Source organism: Lepisosteus oculatus, chromosome 7 (assembly GCF_040954835.1).
Source record: "Lepisosteus oculatus isolate fLepOcu1 chromosome 7, fLepOcu1.hap2, whole genome shotgun sequence".
Classification (NCBI taxonomy): domain Eukaryota; kingdom Metazoa; phylum Chordata; class Actinopteri; order Semionotiformes; family Lepisosteidae; genus Lepisosteus; species Lepisosteus oculatus.
This window is the reverse complement of record NC_090702.1, coordinates 9393868-9414361: the sequence shown is the minus strand read 5'-3', so window position 1 is coordinate 9414361 and position 20494 is coordinate 9393868. Positions and strand designations below refer to the sequence as shown.

The window sequence follows — 20494 nt, the reverse complement described above, 5'->3', positions numbered from 1 at the left end:
CTAATGTTCTTCATTCTTCATTAGCTTGTAAATGACCGGTCCTGTCTATCAGAAAACAGAGTTTATTTAGGTCCAGATGGAAAGATGTGTAAGGTTTGTGAAGTAGTTTTTATAGGAGATGGACTACTGATAACCTTGTAACAGAGCTCAGATTTCTCCCATTTCTCCTCAGTTTCTCTCTCTCTTTCCCCTTTAGTCACTCTCTTGTCGGAAGCCTGGTCTTTACCCTAGGTTTATTCTTCCCAAGATTTGGACTGATATGGTCCCTACACAAACTTCGCATACCCAGCAAATATGGAAGTCAGAGCAGTTGCTTTTAAATCCTAAGGATTCAAGTATATTTCATATCCTAATGGAATTTACTGTCTAGCTACAGCATCTAGCGCTACACAGCTGTACTACAGAGAGCTGCAATTTGCCATGTACAGTATATGTTAGGAAGGAGTATCGTCTCGCCATAGACCAATCATAAGCTGATTTTCCTTAATCAAAGCTTAGAACATTGTCAGTTCTAGGGTTTTTACATTACATACTATAAGGACACAAGTTGTGGCTGCCACCAGACTTGATGATCATGCATTCTCATGGTGTGGGTTGTGGTACAGTAATTTAGACTACAGTGAATTAGATAAATAAGTAAGCAATTATTTGTTCAGGGGTATTACTGAATATACTGTAGTTGTCACGAACACAGACTGAAATCCATGTCAGGTCTTGTAGTAGACCCTATGCGATGCGGTAAGAGCTGGAGAAAACAGGTTAAAATTCCCGGGAGGGGGGAACACACGGACAGACAAAACATGGAGGTCCAAGGGTGACGGGGCGAGATCCTCCAGACCCCGGGCTCAGGAAGCGGAAGGTGTCGGGAATGAGGCCTATGCCCTCAGGAGACAGACGTAGGGTTTCCTGATGCTAGGCGGGGCCTTGCGACATCCTTGCCCTAATGATGAGCACAGAGGACTGGAGGAACTATTCTTTAAATATTAAAGCTAAGAGGGAGGGATGTCGGGCATGACAATAGTCTTGACTGCAAAAAAGAATGAATAATATAATTTCCTCTTAATGTCTCTCTGTACATGCTAAAACTTACTATATTATACATTTTGCTTTCAGATTTAAAATAAATTATGTTAAATATTGTAGAGCAGAAGCTATGTTTTTGCTTCAGTTTTGTATTGGAGATATATTCAGTTTTATATTTGTCTACATGGAATCGGAGGGCAATTGGAAAGTTGTATATTTTGCTTTGGCACTGACCTCAACCTGTGAGATAGCCCTTGGGGTGTGGATGTACTGTCAATTGGGCTAGAAGTCATTCTCTGAAATGTTGTTTAAGAATCAGGTTCTCACAGCAAAGAGTCCGCAATACATTAGTCTAGAGTGACACCTACCCACTTTTTTTGTAACTGTAACCTAAATAATTCAAGCACAGCCAAGGAGAAATTCACTTGGCTCCTGGCATATTCATTGCAATGTAAAATAAAATATATTGAATTTGACATATTTGAAAGACCTTATTTTTAAATTAAGTGAACCTTCATGGATCTACAGTATGAAGTTTGTAATTAGAAATCTATGGAACATTCCAATGGACCAAAAACTGATATTCTTAACATATTTTGTTCTTATGTTTCCTTTCCCCCTCTCTGATCCTCACTTGCTGTTAACTAAGTTGTTTGTTCTTTTCATATTCCTGAGCCTTGTTCTCCCTCATTCTTCCCCATTGTTCACTTGTGATAATACAAGAAGCATCAGGACTGTGCCATATCTGGTGCTGACTCAAGACCCTCCAGATCAGACTGTACATTGAGTGTCTGAAGTTCATCCTGTATTGCTGAGCTTTGTACAATCTCTGGACTTTGTATTGCAACCCTTGTCTCTAACTCTGGTCCTAGAGAGCCTCAGAGAGCAGGTTTTATACTGTAGGCAGCTGTTAAACCAACCAATTTATAAAGAACCATTTTACTATAATCAAATAAACAGCTGGTGTGTTCAACTAAGTTATTTAGTGGTCATTTGGAACTAATCTCCAGCACATGTTCTCCAATACAAGGGTTGTATACCCCAGACCTAAGCTGTACTTTTAGAGCCTTGCATTGCATTCTGAACCTTGCATTCTTTCAGTTATTTCACTAATTGTTTTTTATACAAGACTAGTTTATGTATTTTTAATGTTATGGTGTTCACTGATGATTTTAATTTTGACTGACTTTCAACAAAAACACCAATTTAACAACTACTGTATAATGTTTCAAAGGCCTCTGCATGCACTCCAACATTTTGCCACTAGAGAGCATCAAGAACTAAAAAAATACCTTCTGTTATATACTGTATACAATGTACAGTAAATTAATAAATTATATATTATTCTTTGAAAGCTTTGAAGCTTGGAGAAGCTCAACATAGAGAAGGCTCCACGGCCAAAACCTTGTGTTTTCTTTTTTCTCTTTTCAACATGGAATAAACCTATTACTTGTTCCTACGTATGCTGTCGCAGCTACCCACCTGAAATACTGTAGGAATGTTGGGTGACCACAAAGAGATGTAAATATATTCCTACCGATTGTATGCAGATGACCAGGTAACACATTGCCACTGTCCCTCCACCCTTTTGGACATTCACACATTTAGTTAACGCACACATCTAATTAACATCCATTAATAAACCCCCCAGGGCCCAATAGTATCTTACCACTACAAAAGATAAATTCTCAAAGAAATGAGTGACTTTATTCAGAAGCTGTTCATTGAAACAGGTCTTCCAACAGTCCCTTAAGACTCAAAGTGTGAAACCAACTTTTGTCATATATGGAAGGACAGGACAATCACTGACAAACATAATATAACAGGACGAACATTCAAAGCGTGAAATAAACATCTTTCTGAGCCTGTACCATGTACTGTATAAGAGCTGGGAAACTGTTGCAGTTTGTCTGTTCTGCAGGGCAGACCCAACACGCATTGCTTTACTTATTGAACTCAATAAAAACTGAATCTGCACAAGACTGTATCCTGCTCCTCTGATGAAGAATTTCCCACAACAATAAAGTTCCCAGTAAAAGATTAATTCTCAAATTGCAGGCAATAGTATGGAAACATTAGTGTTTGGATTCAGAATTGTTTATTCAACAGAAAATGCAGAGCATAAATACTCAAAAAGGGGTAATGGGGCTAATTAGTTGAGTAACATGGGATCTGTACAAGGACCAATACTCTTCTTAATTTATATCAATGATCTAGATTACAGAATGGTTAATAAATTAGTCAAATTTGCAGATGACACCAAATTTAGAGGATTGGCATATTCTGTGGAAGCTGCTAATTAAATTATATTAGATAAACACATTGCAAATGATTAATGTAGACAAGCACATATTATTGCATACAGGTGGTAAAAACAAATTATAAGTATAATGTGGGAAATACTGAGCTAGGAGAGGCCACCTATGAAAAAAACTTATGTTAACACATTATTTATCTAATCTAGACAATGTGGGGAAGTAATTAAAAAGACAAATAAGATGAGAGGATATATGGAAATAGTGTAGAAGTTAAAACAAGGGATGTTATGATTAAACTGTGTAAATCACTAGTAAGGCATCATCTGGAATATTCAAGGTCAAGGTCAAGTTTTTTTGTCATTCCAGCCATATACAAGTATACAGAGGAGCAGGATATCATTCTCCAGGTCTACGGTGCAAATACAGACAAGACACTGACAAGACAATGCCATAGACAATGTAGAGATAGACTGGGTACAGGGTACATAAAGTGCAATGTGCATAGTATAATTCACTTTACAGGACCGTGCACAGAATTGTGCAAAGAATACATCAGACAGTATGCCTGACATTAAGCAAAAAATAACTACGTTTCCAAATTTGGAGTAGGTGCAGTAGGTACCAGGTTGTTGAGGAGCCTGACAGCCTGTGGAAAAAAGTTGTAATGGAGTCTAGTGGAGCTGGCCCGTATACTGCGATAACTTTTACCAGATGGTAGTAGGAGTGGGAGGGATTGTCCACAATACTGGAGACTTTGTGTGTGCAGTGTTCGTGGTAGATGTCCTGAATGGACGGAAGGGAGGCTCCAACGATGTTTCCTGCCGTACTGATAATTCGTTGCAGGGACCTGTGGTCTGAGACCTTGCAATTCCCAAACCAAACAGTTTGCACTTTGTTAAGATGCTCTTGATGGTACCTCTACAGAATGTGGATAGTATGGGGGGGGGGGGTTTGCCCTTCTCAGTCACCGCAGGAAGTGGAGACGTTGTTGTGCTTTTTTAGCTAGGGAGATGGTGTTGATGGTCCAAGTGAGATAATCTGTAATATACACACCAAGAAACTTAGTACTTCTAGCTGTTTCCACTGGGGAGCCATTGATGTGCAGTGGGGAGTGATCAGTGTGGGCCTTCAAGAAGTCAATTATCATGTCTTTTGTCTTACAAATTGTATTGTGTACAATTCTGTTGACCATGTTATAGAAAAAATATTGCTGAGCAGGAACCGATCACACAAAGAGCAATTAGATCTAGTCCGTAGCTTGAAGATGGTCCTCCAAAGTCAGGCTGAACATTTTTAGTCATGAGAAGAGAAGACTATGAAGGGACCTGATGCAAGTATTCAAAATCCTCAAAGGCCTTAACAAAGTCAATCCAGTAGATTTCCTCAAAATGAACAGAAGAGACACAAAGCAGAAGACACCAGTGGAAACGGAGTGGAAGTGTATTTAAAACTGAGAGCAGGAGATATATCTTTACCCAAAGAGCTGTGGGAGTCTGGAACAAGCTACCAGCTGTGTTGTTGAGACTGTGTGTGGTCAATTACAACTGTAGTAACTGACAGGTGTCTAGTGTGTTTCTGTGATGACTGTGTCCTGCCATACTGTATTTGCAGGTGTTTCAATTTCCTTGTTTTTAAAGGAAATTTCATGACTTTTACATGAATACTATAGCGCTTACACGGCTGGGTTCGCCGAAGAAGAAATGGCACTGTCTCTCAGAACAAAACAGTGTGACTCAGAATGATCACAAGACAGTGGACCGTCTCGTTATAGGAACACGTGCAACGGAGCACCATTTCTCACACTCACTGTCAAATCGTACAGTAACTCCCTAAGGTCACATGGTGCCTAAATGTTATTAACATAATCATTCATATAATTACAATCACAGTTTTTTATTTATTTATAGCGTTATATATTGAGCCAAAATACTGTATAAATCCAGACACTTATCGTACTTAGAGTGCTTTCTTTTACGCAAAATGAAACGTGATTTTTAAGTAGTTTCACCTGAACACGTTTTATTACCACGTAAATACATGGCAAGAGTGAGTGAGACTAAAAAAAACACTATTCACGCTTCCCCACATCCTTTTTCCAAAACTGGGGGGTCGAATCTATCTATATACAGTAAGTGAAAACAAAAACGCGCCACAGAATAATAACAAAACTGAAAGTGAAACAAATTTTAACGTCAAATTGAACATTCTCAGATGTAACCAAGGATGTTAAAATACAGGCTATCGGAACTCAGGAGTCCAGGTAAGAATTTCACAACAGAAATACGGACGAATTAAATTAGTTTAGCTTAATTTTATGAAATGCATTTTATTTTTAAAATACTGTCAATTGCTAGAACTCCTAATACGAATTTTTAAACATTATACCGGAAATGAATAAATTTAAGACATGAATATGAATACAAAACATTGCTTGGAAATATAACTTTCTCCGTTGTTCTGACTTCTACATTCCAGGCTTTCGTGTTTCATTTTATTTTTTTATGATAACATCTGAGCAGGATTGTCGGTTTAGACGTTTGAAGAACGTTACCTCTGGTATTACATTTAAAAGATGTTAATTTTCTGCTAAGTACTACAAGCATGGATTGTTCATTTCGATACAACATTTATAATAGATTGTGAAGCACCTCAAAACGAACAGACACGATCTGAATAAAACGAAAACTACTGTATCTGCAAAACTAGCCGATAATGCAATTGTACTAGGACTGTTCTCTGCACAGGCTGTCGGATCCCCCAGCCACCACGGCTCACAGACGTGCACAAACAGGTAGATTACATATTACGGTTTTATTTTAGATATTACCGTTAAATACAATAAGTATCCATGGCTCTCAATTTAAAAAAAAACGGAACAAAAAAATGGAGGTATCTATGAGAGACGCATGAAAAACAACATAATTTCAATCCTCCGACAGTCCAGGCATGCTTCCTTAGGCCAATACCGAATAAAAAAAAAGTACTTCGTTGTTTTACTAGAATGTACTAGACCGTCATGACGGTTCCAGAACAATATTTTTATTATCGACCTCCAGAGAAATGGAGGCAGATTCCAAACCCTCTACCTCGAGTGGATTTTCCCTTCCTGGAGAGAACTGTTACAGTATGTCACACATAGCGTCCGTTTGGGGTTTACTAGGACTGTCCAGAAGTGTCCGGTTGATCACAGGGGAAGCAAATATTACAAGGCTGGGGATATTGTGGACCATGTCTACATGCGGACTGACAGTCCTTTCTGTCCCTCTGTTTGAAGTCCAGTTTGCATGGTTTAGCACCTCCACACACCTCCCATTTCTGTGTGGTGATTGACAGGCATCTCGTCAAACAGTGTGTCAAACACTCAGTTCAGTGAAGATTGCTTCACATTGTAGTTTGCAGTAGGGCATCAAGAAACATTTAGAAAGGAGAGGAAAGTGAACACAAAAGAGAAAATAACACCATACCCAACAACCGTTATTTGATAACGGAAACAAACATTGTTTCAAAGCTGCTGATCTAATCCTACTTCTGTACCTATCTGACACTATCATTAATGTATACTTATTAATTAAAATATTATGTTCCTCTTAATTAAAATTACTGTGATCACTCAGTGTAAAGGATAACATAAAGGATTATTAAAAATGATTCAGACTTTTATCTTGTTTTCTTTTACTTAGCTAAGGGGAATTCCATATTCAACAAGGAAGGCCTGAGTCAAAGAATTCCCCAGGTCTGACACTTCTACAAGAAATCTTGCCTCTGCTTTGAGGACAACATGCTGCAAGTCCACGCAACCTTTGGACTACCTCCCCTTGACTAAGATGGCTGAACTTCTGACCAGCAAATGTGAAGTCCCCCCAAAGAAGAGGAAATATGACTTTCAAGGGGTCTCAGACTCACCTGGGCAGTTCATTGGGAGTTTTCTCACTTCCACTCAGCTGTCTCTCCAGATACCTCAGAACATCAACACTGACCTGCCTGTCTGGGCCTCAGTTCGCACTTGCCAGGTGGAAATACAGTGGAACATCACACCATACAAAATTGACATTTGCATTGTTCCTTTGAACTCCAGCACAGTGGCTCTCCTCCAATCTCAGGGACAAATCAAAGACGAGCAAGAATGCAACCATTCACACACAGGAGACGATCTTGACACAGATCTAGCTTCAGGCCTTTACCAGCCTGTTCACAATGCTGAGTGGATTCAACAGGCTTCCTTTCACACCAAGCCTTATGACAACATCAAGATATGTGACAAGTTTCTTCTTGGAACCTGTAGGCTTGGCTTTCACTGCAACCAGCACCACACACCCTATCCCTACCACTGGCAGCTGCGTCGAGAAGACACATATCAGTGGGTGAGCGTGTCCCATTCTGCACAGATCAAGCTTGAGAAGCTCTACTGCATCAAGGACAAAGATCAGGCAACACTGGTACAAATGTAGGTTCAGTGAGGTTTCTCAAGGTTTTTATTAAGGCTTAAAAAAGTTTTTTTATGGCCTTATGGCTGCAGTTCAAATCTAGATTTTGCTTTTTTCTCTACTGTGCTAGGGAGATCATGTTTTGTGCATTTTCTATAGTAATCAGTACTCGTACATTTTACATGTTTTAGGTCAGAATTTGGAAAATATTTGTATAAATTCTGTTATGCAACAGAACCACCTGTTGTTCAACTGGGTGGCACTTATACAGGTATCAATGTTTCAACAACTCTAGTCACACATTAGACATTTGGTGAGAATACAACGATTAAGAATAAATTGTATTTTCCACTATTTTCACTTGTCAAAAGTGCTATTTCTGAGAGTTGGCAGGATGGAGGAGGCTTGGGAATCCACAGATTTCCACCTGCCTACCAGTTTTTTGACTGGACTGGACACCGATGGTAACAGAAGTGCGTCTGTCTTCACAACCTTGTGCTAAAGCTCAAACATGAAAAAGATCAGAGTTTAGCATAGTATGAGTGTGTAACTCAGCTTTATTTTTTTTAATTTGTGAATTAAATTTATCAGTGGTTAACGCTTAAGACAATAGACTAATTATGTGCTACAGTACCTTATAAATTGTTCATTATAAAACCTGGGAAAGCTTCATGTACTGAAGAAATATATAAGATTTAATACTAATAAGAAATTTATAATCTATGGACTTTGTGTTGCAAAGAAAATGTTAAACATAGTATCTGTTGCTTCATTTCTTGACTGTTTGCTCTGATTCTTCAGGAGCGACACATTCACCCTGGATTTTGAGAAGATGATGATAGAAAATTCAGAAGTTTATGGTAAAGTGAGAAGACTCTCGAACACAACCAATCCAGAATGGAACACCCATTTCCCCACAAACTGGCAGATTTACTGGTGGAATGATTTTAAGTGGGAAAAGTACACAAAGGTTAGTGTATAACTTTTATTTTGTTAACACGGAATCGGTAACATCTGTAAGTGTAAATGCATTATACTATAGGAGAAATGAAATCACAAACCTTCATAGCCTTACTGAAAACAGTACTGCCTAAAAAATTAAAAAGAACAGGAATTGAAGAAATATTTTCAATTTCAAACATAAATAAATGTCTGCCACCCGCATTCTATCAGGAGAAAAATAAATACTGTAACACTTCAGGGCTCAGGTGGGCACCCTTGCCACTGCCACATCAGGTCAGCCCCCCACCGTCAGGAACTCAAACCCAGGCTTCCAGCATCACTCAACAGGGACCCAGCCTGTTGAGCTAACTAGAAATCTCCCTTTAGTGCAATAGGCTGGGTCCTTGTTGAGTGATGCCGGAGGCCTGGGTTCAAGTCCCTGACGGTGGGGGGCCGACCTGATGTGGCAGCAGGCGAGGGTGCCCACGTGAACCCTGTAGCGTTACATTGGTGTCAGAAGCGGGGTGGGGTAGTCCTTCGCTGAGGATGGTGAGTTAAGCGGGGGAGAGTGTGACAATTACGGCCACCAGTGAGTATGTAAGAGCTGGCTTACCAGAGCGAGATGTCACCGCCCATTCCTGTGATAGCAGGGCCTGCAGCCGCTGTGCTGGGGGGAGATCTCTCTTTAGCTCAACAGGCTGGGTCCCTGTGGAGTGACGCCGGAGGGCCGCGTTCGAGTCCCCAACAGTGGGGGGCTGACCTGATGCGGCAGCAGGCGAGGGCGCCCACGTGAACCCCGTAGCGTTACAATACTATAATATTACTTTAACAAATTACAAGGACAACTTGTACAAGTACTAACAAGTGCTCTGGATTCCTGAAGTTGAAGGTTTCCGTTACAAATGTTGTTGACCTATCATACATCTTTTGCTGTCTTCCTCAGTGGTTATTCTGTCAAAACCTAGACCTGTGGGAACAGTGGAAGTCTTATGTAAAATTGCTGCTATAGATGCAAACATCACTATAATTATCACTGACTTATCATTATAGTTGTTGACAGTATAAGCAGTTGTGTAATTCTTAGCATTGTCCTGAACATTTCCCCAAAGTCTCCCAGTCTGAACATGCAACTCTGTTCAATACTGAAGCTAAACTGTCACACTGTCAATTCCAACAGTTTTAAAACTTCTAATTTTCAAACAGAATGAACAGCATTAGCAATGCTACTGTATGTGGGAACAGCTTATAGAACAGGCTTATAACTGTTACTTATTCCCAAGATGTTACCTGTTACAGAAGTAAAAACTGTTTGTTCTTTAGTTTCCTGGTTCAACCCATCAATACCCCTTAGTGTTGTATGTTCTGTACTTGAATCGAATCCCCTTTTGATCTCCTTTGTTTTCGAGTTTTATGGTATAGTGATCAAAATTCTATGTGAGATATTACTTGGGCATTGTAAAATTTAAAGTTTTTTGTGGCCAGCTGCCATATCACCCTGCAACTCACAACTGGCAACCCACTGAAGCTAAGCAGGTACTGTATGAGCCTGGATGGGAGACCTCCTGGGAAAAACTAAGGTTGCTGCTGGAAGAGGTGTTAGTGAGGCCAGCAGGGGGTGCTCACCCTGAGGTCTATGTGGGTCCTAATGCCCCAGTATAGTGATGGAGACACTATACTGTAAAAAGGCACTGACCTTTGTATGAGATGTAAAACTGAGGTCCTGACTCTCTGTGGCCATTAAAAATCCCGGGATGTTTCTTGAAAAGAGTAGGGGTGTTACCCCAGTGTCCTGACCAAATTTCTATTGGCCTTTACCAATCATGGCCTCCTCATAATCCCTATCTATGAACTAGCTTCATCACTCTGCTCTCCTCCCCACTGATAGCTGATGTGTGGTGAGTGTACTGGAGCACTATGGCTGTGGTTGCATCATTCAGGTTGATGCCGCACATTGGTGGTGTTGGAGGGGAGCCCCTATTACCTGTTGTTACGTCCCAGCGTGTGGTCCATGTGTGTTTTGTTGCTGTTCCGCACTACCTGACCTTGATTGTTCTCCCTCCCCCATTGGTCAATTATTGCATCATTGTTTCTGTTTGACATTGTCTTCAGTTGACTCTCAGACAGTCAGAGTGCAGATTATTCGGTTGGAGGTTTTCAGAAGGAAGGGGCCTTTCATTTGACTTCAGTCCCACTCGGCTCAGTTTAGGCTTCGTTTCGCATTTGGTTTTTGCTTTGGTTTCGTTTCCCTTCGTGTGTATGTCTTTTCGTATAGCTTCGGCTTTTTGTTTTGTTGGTTTGTGTTAGTCTCTTTGTGCTTTCGTTTGTTTGTGTTTATTTTTGTTTCGCCATTGCCTTGCCCAAACTTGTTGTATGTTATGTGTTCAACCTCTGTGTTCTTTTGTACCCTGTTACTTATGTCTACTCTCGTTTTCCCTTATTTATATTCATAGTTTGCTGGTGTATTTGTGTGAACTTTTGTGTTATGGGTTAGTTTAGGTTGTTGGGTACATTCTACACACTTAGTTGATTTTTGTATCAGTAACATTAGTTAGTACGGATGAGTGCCATTTGTCTTGTATGGTTTTGGGTAGTCAGTGAAGGTTAGCTAGGGTGTTTGAAGACGCTGAAGACCGTGTGTTTCGAGTTTTGTTTCGTAGTTAGGTCAGCTTTCTCTCACTTTCTTAGCCAGCTCCATTTTGTTTGTTATTTTCTTTCCTTTGGCATCGCTCTAGTTCCCTGCCCCTGTTTCTTATTGTTTCTTATTTCGTACCAGTCACTTATTCATGTTAAAATAATCACTTTTGCACCAACCCTTGTTGTAACGCTTCCTAAGTCCCTCACCAGAACCCACCTGCATCCAAAACCCATTCTAAATGTTACAGCCCTTTTCCCCTAAACACTTGTGGTCATAACACCTGTAAAGCGCTTTGAGTGGAGTATCCAAAAAAACACTATATAAGTGTAAACTATTATTATTATTATTATTATTATTATTATTATTATTATTATTATTATTATTAAAGCGTAACGTACCTCTAATTAAATTTCACATTTTCCCCAAGCATTCTGTTTTGTTTTCTATTACTTTCCCCATCATTGGGTTGAGGACTTTCCATTACTCAGAAAGAGTAACAGGTTCAAAATGGATCGCTGTGGTAAACCACTGTTCAGATCTGCCTAATTAGATGATGTGCTGTTTTCTGTTTGGCTTTTAATTAATCAACCTTTTGAGACCTACTGTCTCTGAAGCTTATTGGAAGTCTAGATATATTATATTGAATGGTTTTATCTACACTCTCTTTTGTTTGTTTGAAGAATTCTAACAAGTAAGTTAAACAAGCCTTAATTTTTTTAATCCATCTTGATTGTCTCTTTAAATGCTGTTCTGTGCATTATTTGATTTTAAATAACAGTGATTTCCCAAAACCACACTCTTTAACATGTTACTTCTCCCCCCATTCCTGGTCCTGAACAACAACAAAAATGGTAAGAATATGCATATATGACAACAAGAAGCTCTATTTTGTTGTTAAGAGCAATTTCTGTTTTTTGCAGTGTGTTTTAAAGATTTTGCTAGCCAAAATGGAGGCTGGAGAAAACAAATGCACAGTCACAATCAGGAAACAGAAGTATGAGGTGGACTTCAATAGCTTAATGCAGACAAACCTCAAAACGGGATTTGTGCGGAAAATACGACGACGACCCACCTTCCGTTCTCCTCATTCCCTGAAGCCTCACTTGAAGTAAGGTTTCAGTTCTCTGTGCTTTTTGTCTTACCAGTTATTTTTTTCATTATTTTTTTCAGATGATCTGCATATACTATACTTTCAGCTCACTCATGTTGTGTGCATATTTAAAAACAGCTAAAGATATTTTTACAAAGATGTTACTTAAGCTCTAGAGTTAGTTCTAATGTATTGCAAAATACAAAAGGTAAGCACGTAATTGACCAAGAGCATTACATTTTTTAAGAAAAATATTTTTCTTAATTTTTAACAGCTTTTTGGGAACTTGTACTGCACCGATTGTGGTATATGATTAATGTAATTCATGAGATTGTGACATATCAAGAAAGTCCTCAGTCTTGAAATTCACCTTGAGGGATAAACAAATTATATCTGATTTCTGCATGTGACCATATCATGTCTAGTGCCAAAATTAGGGTGGTTTATATCATGCACCACTCTGAAGAGCTTTAAAATGTTTTTAGTTCCAAATTAATATTTGATGGTCTTCTTTCATTCTCTCTAGGACTGTTATCTTAAATGAATTGCAAATTCAAAGTGATATGGTTCCCCAGAAGTACGACTTTGATCCACTGTCAGAATTTAGAAGTTGGTATCCCCCTGTGTGGACAATGCCACTGGCCCAGGACGAGTTCAAGAAAGTGGATGTGCCCCCCAGGGAACAAGCATTTTATACCATTTATGAGCTTTTCTACACCACTATGTCTGAGATGGAGGTGGAGATTGTGAGCATCCAGCAAATCCAGAATATCTTCCAGTGGGACAAATACAGAAGGTAAGAACAGAAGACCCCTAATGTCCAAAATTAGGGCAATGAAGGTATGAAAATTGCTGTAAGAGTTGCTCATTCAATCTTGTGTGCTACAGTACAAATGAAAAACCAGGGATTTCAAAGAAAACATTCAGTCCCTGGTTAAATATTTAGGAAAATGCAGTAAAAATGCTGTGAACGTTCTATGGAAAGCATCATGTTACAGTATTAAAATTAAATTGCTGTTGCAAGGCATCAACACACCATATTGCTAAAGAACAGAATATTAAGAGACAGAACTTTTTCCCCATAGGATGTACATTTGGTCTAGTTTACATCTAGTTAAAACCTAGAAACCTATCCTAGAAAAAACTTACATACACTCATATTAACATTTTGAAGGCATTTAGACAATTTAGACAAGACTGCAGTAGTAAATATAAAAATTAAATAAAAAATGGGTATTCTATTTGCAAACCATTGCCCTTTAGAGTTTGATTGTCTCTCCTGTTTGTTATTGCTGTGCAAGCAATGTAAAGATAAGGGCAATAACCTTCTTTTTTTTTTGAAAAAACAGAACCAAAGAGGAAACTCATTTCAGTCTGGTGATTTTATTAATGCTGACCCTTTTGACCATTTGCATATACAGTACAGGCGGAAAAGGAGTGTATCAGGTTCTCAAAGTTTAGTGTGCTCACTTTAAAATGCAAACTACAAGCTGTGCATTATGAAGCCTATTTGGAGACTTGTAGTGTCTATATTTTTTCGGCAGTCAATTTGTCTGTATTTATTGGGTGGTTTGGGTCCACAGCCATATAATGGTTAGATAGCCAATTTCCTTATGTATAACTATACCTTCACACACCTTGCTGATCACACTTTTCTGCCATCTTTCCCCCACAGTGCAAGGAATTCAACACGTTGCAAACATGTATGTATGAATGTATGAAAAGATGCTAACAAGACATGCTACTCTTTTTTAGGTCATGGCAGCTAATCTACCCTTAAAAGTTAATTTAAGTACCGTATTTACTATTATTCTGTATTTACATATTCTCTGCCATTGACAAATTGCATTTATTATGAGAACTAAGTAATGGACCACATGTAGTATTCTTATGTAAATTAACTAAATCAAATAACAGCTCATAAACTAAACTGCGTAATTTCGCGTTTATAATACCTGTACAGAAAATAATTTGTGGTTTTTATTGGGATGTTGGTCGTGCCATCAATCTATCAAACTGGCTTCCAAACATCATCATAGCAGAAGAAGCTACAGTATGTCCACAAAAAAGCAACATTGAAGCATTAACGGATCCAACCAAAAGAGAACACTTCCAAGAATACACTAGATAAAAGCTCTTTTGGGAGATCTCAAGACAAATATCACCTATGCCCGTGAACAACAGGACTGTTTTTACAAAATGACTAGATATCAAATGACTGTATTGATCACAATCACAAGGGTTTCTGTGCATGACAGATTGACCAAATTCCCAGCTAAAGAAGCTGACCTACTGACAAGTCAGAAGTTCAAAGGTGAACTGTTATGACATGGCATTTCACTTGAATTGAAGAACGGGTGTAAGACAAACAAGGCAATTTAACATCTTGCAGACATGAATAATATCAATCGTTTCTTCACTGCCACTGTTTATGACTTAAAGATCCATGTACATGACCTTTTAAGACTTAAGGAAAGGGGAGAGCTGATCTAGGAAATGGCGGCAGTCAATGCCTATTTGAAGGAGATGGTTCCAGTCAGTTAAGAGCAAAATATTCAATTCCACCCCACAACACGCAATCAGAGACAACCTTATTCTATGGATATGTAATGGAAAACAACAAAATAGCAAAAGCTAATAGAATTACTGCTAAACTTTGTAAGCACAATGGAGAGGAAATAATTTTTACACTCTCTGAACACATCAGATCTGGACTAAAGAGATAACCCATTGCAGGGCCCATTGCAGTCCAGACCATAACAAGAACCTCGGAAACTGTTTCATTCCTTTTGCTGGAGAGCTTCTTACAGAATCCAAGTGTGGGGTTCAGACCTCAAGTGGCACAGCTGAATTAGCACTTCAAATTACAGAAAAAAAAAACATTGCGAGCAATGCTCTGCCTTTTTTGACTTGTCAAAATACTCCGAGAATTGCACGGAATGCTGTAAAATCCTCCTGAAGTAAAGCTATTCTCCACAATTCTACAACTTAAGCAATTCTTGCCTGCTTCATCATATTATACATAGATATGAAAAACATGGTGAACATGAAAAATGGGTCCATTACATAGTGCTTTGTGTTCTAGACAGGAGTCAAACAATTTTGTGTCATCACCTCAATTCTATTTTAGTTATTTCTTAGCACCACGGTGTACTTCATTGAACTCAAACCAAGTTGGAGTGCAGCTGCGTAGTGAATTGAGTAATTGAGTAGTGAATTTAATTAATCCTCAACTACTCCAGTTCAGAATTAGAATTACCAAGACTTCCGTCATTGAACTCCAGTATGCTAATACTGTACAGTAGTAAAACTTGGCAGCAATGGATTTCCATACAACTGGCAATAAAAGTGTACATTCAGATAACTAAAAAAACTCATGAGTAACACTGGAAAGTGTTTATAATTCTATTGCAGGATTTCATTTACTGGCTTTACCAATAAATATCTGAAAAAAATACTTCTTTCCAATGTTCCAAGGCAGGATCTTCCCAGAATTGATTACTCAATTGCACAAACGTCACCTTAGACAACTTGCCTGATAGAAATAGTTAACTCCTTATTTACAATGTTTATATTTGTTTACCTTACTGTTGTTTTATTTTGTTATTTGACTCCTGGTCATGTTTACATATTGTTTGTGATAACAATAATTACACATTTATGAAAGATAATTGTAAGATAAAATGCTAAAATATATAACATGATGTTTTGAAGATTTCCAACCATTATGATTCATGTCTAAGAAGACTTCCGTAAGAAACTTGTGTCCAATTCTGGGAAGAAGTATTTGAACTTCAAACCTAATTGTTTTATTTACCAAAAGTGAATGCTCTGTATGTAAAAAAATTAGCAATGAAGTCCTTAAGTGAAGTCTTCATTAAATATATACTGGAACTTCCAGTATATCACTGGAGAAAAAAACAGGTGAGATCAAATTTAAGATTATTGGCTATACTGTAACAGAAGAAAATATATTTCACAAAAAAGAGAAATAATAAAAAAACATTTGTGTAGACCCAATGTTTAAAGCCAGTGAAGTTCCTATAAAAACGTAGAGGTTGAGATGTGCTAATGGTGTTCAACTTTATTTAAATAGTAAAATGTACAGTACCCTCAACAGGAAAAACCAGGTAGATTCTAGATCTGATTCTAAACCGCAAAGAAATCTTGGCTAATGAAGAACAAACTGGAGATTCAACATTAGTTCAATACCTTCCACACAGTCCATATTTCAATATAGTCAGAAAGCCTGGAATTACATGGAATCACTGAGGAAAGCATAGAAAACCAAGGAGTAACTTTACAATGTTCTTCAGGATAAGATATATAAAAAATACAAGCACCTTTAAGGGCAGAGTATTTAATTATTTCAAAACAAAAGGTGGTGTTCAAACATATTTATGAAGTTTCATACTGTAATGTACTAGTTTGTGTATTTCATACATACATTTATCGTTGCTATGACTGGATAACAGTATTTATAAAAGTGATTGAGCCACAGATAAGGGTTCCTGTTCTATCTGTCCTATCTATTCCAAAACTAACTTCTATAAAAGAGAAAAAGCACTCGTCAAATATAAGCAACACAGATGGAAATGTCTAATACATGATGAAATCACTTCCTGATGTCAATGATGAAGGCTGCATATTTGAATTTTATCCACATGTCTGTACATGAAATAAGGAAACAATAGGAGTGTACTCAGATGGTCTATATACTGTACAACTGCAGAAGCAATAGTCTCTGAGTCTCCCCTTTATATTTAACTAAAGCCTCAACTAAAGTTTTTCAACCAAATAAAATGTTTCCACTATGTTACATTTTGGAAACCTCTGAATTTCACACTTTAAAGATTAAATATCAGAATACAACAGAGGTTATTTATGGAGATCTAGAGTACAACAGAGTTATAGTTTTTAGAATTTTTTTAAAAAATAAATGCCTTACTGATAATATGGAGCTTCACTATCCTGCATACTGCCCTTCTATTAGTTTATTATGTAGAACTTGTCAAGAGACTACACATGGGCATATGGAGTTTACAAGACAATAGCAGACAAATTCATGAGATTTGTCTCAAAGCATGAAATTCAAGTATCCATACCATCATTTAAGAACCAGTGTTACAACAGATTAATCGATAGTCTATTAATTCCCATCTTATCTTTTGGACATTTTGTGCTTGGAAATAGGTGATGAAACATAGAGAATTATAAAAATTAGAGAAACATAACTATTTCTTTTACATTTTAGACAAAAGGAGTTTATGTCTGCAAAGCACTCCCATGGTATAACAATTGAGCGCCATTTATTCCATGGGACCACAGAAGAATCAGTGGACATCATTTGCAAGATGAACTTTGACCCCCGTGTGGCAGGGAAGAATGGCATTGCTTATGGCAGAGGGAGCTACTTTGCAAAGGATGCCAGCTACTCTGACAAGTATGCACCAGCCACTTCAGAGGGATTCCAATACATGTTCCTGGCCAAAGTCCTTGTGGGGAAAACCATCATTGGAAACCAAAGCTACTACCGGCCTCCACCTCTTTGTCCCTCAGCAGCAGGAAGTGACATATACGACACCTGTGTGAATCGTGAGAAAGACCCTTCAATTTTTGTTGCCTTTGATAGCTGTCAGTGTTACCCTTATTACCTTATCAAGTACCGAATTCTCTCGGATGTTGTGAACGCATTTGAATAACGGAATACTGTAAAGAGACCTGTGGAGGGTTTGTGGAAATTTGCCGATTTGTTTTTTTTTTTCATTCAGCTCTTGGGTACTAAATGTGTTTACTTATTGTGCCTGTCACATAAAATATCTTAAAGCACTTTATAAAGAAACTTGGGTTTCCAACAATACAAATTAAATACATTAATCATTAAATAACCAAAAACATTAAATCCAATTGAATCTACATATTTGTAAAGTAGCATGAAATAAAAATAAAGCCAAGTGAAATTACAGTAAAAGCATAGTAAAGCACAGAGATGGAGACATATGGTAAAGCTTGAATGAAAAAAGTGGTGTCTAAGGACACTGTATTACACATCAGTTAGGTATGTAGCAGTAAGACATTGTATGGTGCCAAGTATTCTAACTTGGGTTTCTCCTTTCAGAATTATTTTAAAGTGAAGTACTTCTCAACCTTATTTCTTCACAGAAAATAAGGTATAATTAACTGAATAATAAATTGAAAGGTCATATGTTGTCAATGAAATAATGAAGATTGCAGTGGCATCATTGCTGCCTATTGATGGACAACTATTGGGTGGAGCGGTGGCTCTGTGGCTAAAGATCTGCGCCTATTTGCCGGTTCAAATCCTGCAGCTGGCAGAGGAATCCTACTCTGTTGGGCCCCTGAGCAAGGCCCTTAACCCCAACTGCTCCAGGGGCGCTGTACAATGGCTGACCCTGCGCTCTGACCCCAAGCTTCTCTCTGTCGCTCTGTCTGTGTCTCACGGAGAACAAGTTGGGGTATGTGAAAAAGACAAATTGCAAGAAATTGTATATGGCTAATAAAGTGATAAAGATTAATTATAAGACTGAATATGTTACTTAATATTCCACACAATTGTTTGCAACAGAAGACATCGATATCATAACCCATGTTTAAAATCACGCTCCATCAGTATTGGGTAATCTTGACATACAGTAGCTGACACCCAGGACGATGAAAAACACCAAAATCAATGGGGACTGAGTGCATGTTCCAAGGCATACCTAATGAAATGAAGATTATTATTCATAGAACCCTAAGGAGGATATTTCAGTTCTCACTTTGATTGGGAGCAGTGCTCACAGATTGGAGAACTGTAGATGTAACACCAATTTATAAGGAGGCAGACAGAATTCAACCAAGACACTATAGAAAACCTTACTTCTGTTACAGATCAACTTTTGAAAACGATAATTACAGATAAATTAAATGAATTCTTAGAAAACAATGGTATTTTAAGAAACAGCTAACTTCAGTCTAGAAAGGGAAGGACTTGTTTTTAATAACTTGCTAGAATTCTTGAACAATCAACAAGAAGAGTAAATACCACTGAAGCATGCGACATTGTACTGTATGTTTAACTCTATTACATTTTTTTTATACTACACACACCACCCTATGCAAGATTATGTAAAACACCACCAAAAATCTAATTCATTACCTACCTACCAACAAGTGATCCTATTTACAGGTGCTAAAAGCCCTGCCCCTTGATGGCTTCCAGTGGCTGGTCAGCTGATATTAAAGACTCCACAGCCCAGTCTGCTACAAAGCCAAATTGACTTAAGACATCTGCAACAGTGTATTTTCAATTATTCTTCAATTTTCTTAGTATTGTAAAATGCAAACTGAGATAATGCATTACACAGAAGACTTGTGGTCACAAAATATTGGAATTATCCATCCATCTGCTTTATCCAATATCGGGTCATGGGAGGAGCGCCAAAGCCTATCCTGGCAAGCCGCAGGCATAAGGAATGATACACCCTGGATGGGATACCATTACATCACAGGTTACACACAGAAAAGACAAGCACAAACTCACGCCAGGGCCAATTTTCCCAGAATTAACCTAGCCATATGTCTTTGGACTGTGGGCAGATGCCCACATGAACACAGGGAGAACATAAACTCCATGCAGAAAACACACCTGGAATTGAACCCAGGGTCCAACAAGTGCAAGGCAGCAATGCTTACCACTGCACCATTATACTGCTCATATTTTAAATATAGTTAAAATGAAAATAAATGTGTTTAATGCATGACTTTCCAGTCTTTTGAATTGTCTTCATTAAAGTCAGTAAAAAATTGATATTAAGTCAGCATTCAGTTAACTAAACACAGTCTGTAATACATAAATGCAAGTCTACAACCTGGTGATAGACAACGATGAATAAGTGCTGTGTTTGAAGTTTGCTGTTTGTAGATGGTTAAAGATTTGATTTAATCTCGTCTCTAGAACGAAAAGGAACCTTAAAGATACAATTGTTCTCAGAGTCTAATTTAGCCCTTCTCAGAACTTATTTAATGAAATTACTTCTCATCATTTACAAAAAGAATGACACATTCCAACTAAATTCACCATAATAGTAGTATGCAAGACAGATATAAAAAGCTTGATACA

At 38.1% G+C, this 20494-nt stretch overlaps 1 protein-coding gene across 2 annotated transcripts; it reads left to right on the top strand.

Annotated features, from left to right (window-relative positions):
• Positions 1–5450: 5450 nt before the first annotated feature.
• On the top strand, positions 5451–18908 carry LOC102697499 (protein mono-ADP-ribosyltransferase TIPARP-like). 2 transcript variants are annotated; one of them, XM_006633686.3, is made up of 6 exons: positions 5451–5541; positions 6962–7725; positions 8507–8675; positions 12203–12390; positions 12899–13168; positions 17627–18908. In XM_006633686.3, the coding sequence occupies exons 2-6, from the start codon at positions 7106–7108 to the stop codon at positions 18072–18074; spliced, it is 1695 nt and encodes a 564-aa protein (XP_006633749.2). In that variant the 5' UTR covers positions 5451–5541; positions 6962–7105; the 3' UTR covers positions 18075–18908. The 2 variants fall into 2 exon arrangements, with proteins under 2 accessions (XP_006633749.2, XP_015208504.2); XM_015353018.2 differs by lacking the exon at positions 5451–5541 and adding an exon at positions 6009–6072.
• The last annotated feature ends 1586 nt before the right edge of the window (positions 18909–20494 follow it).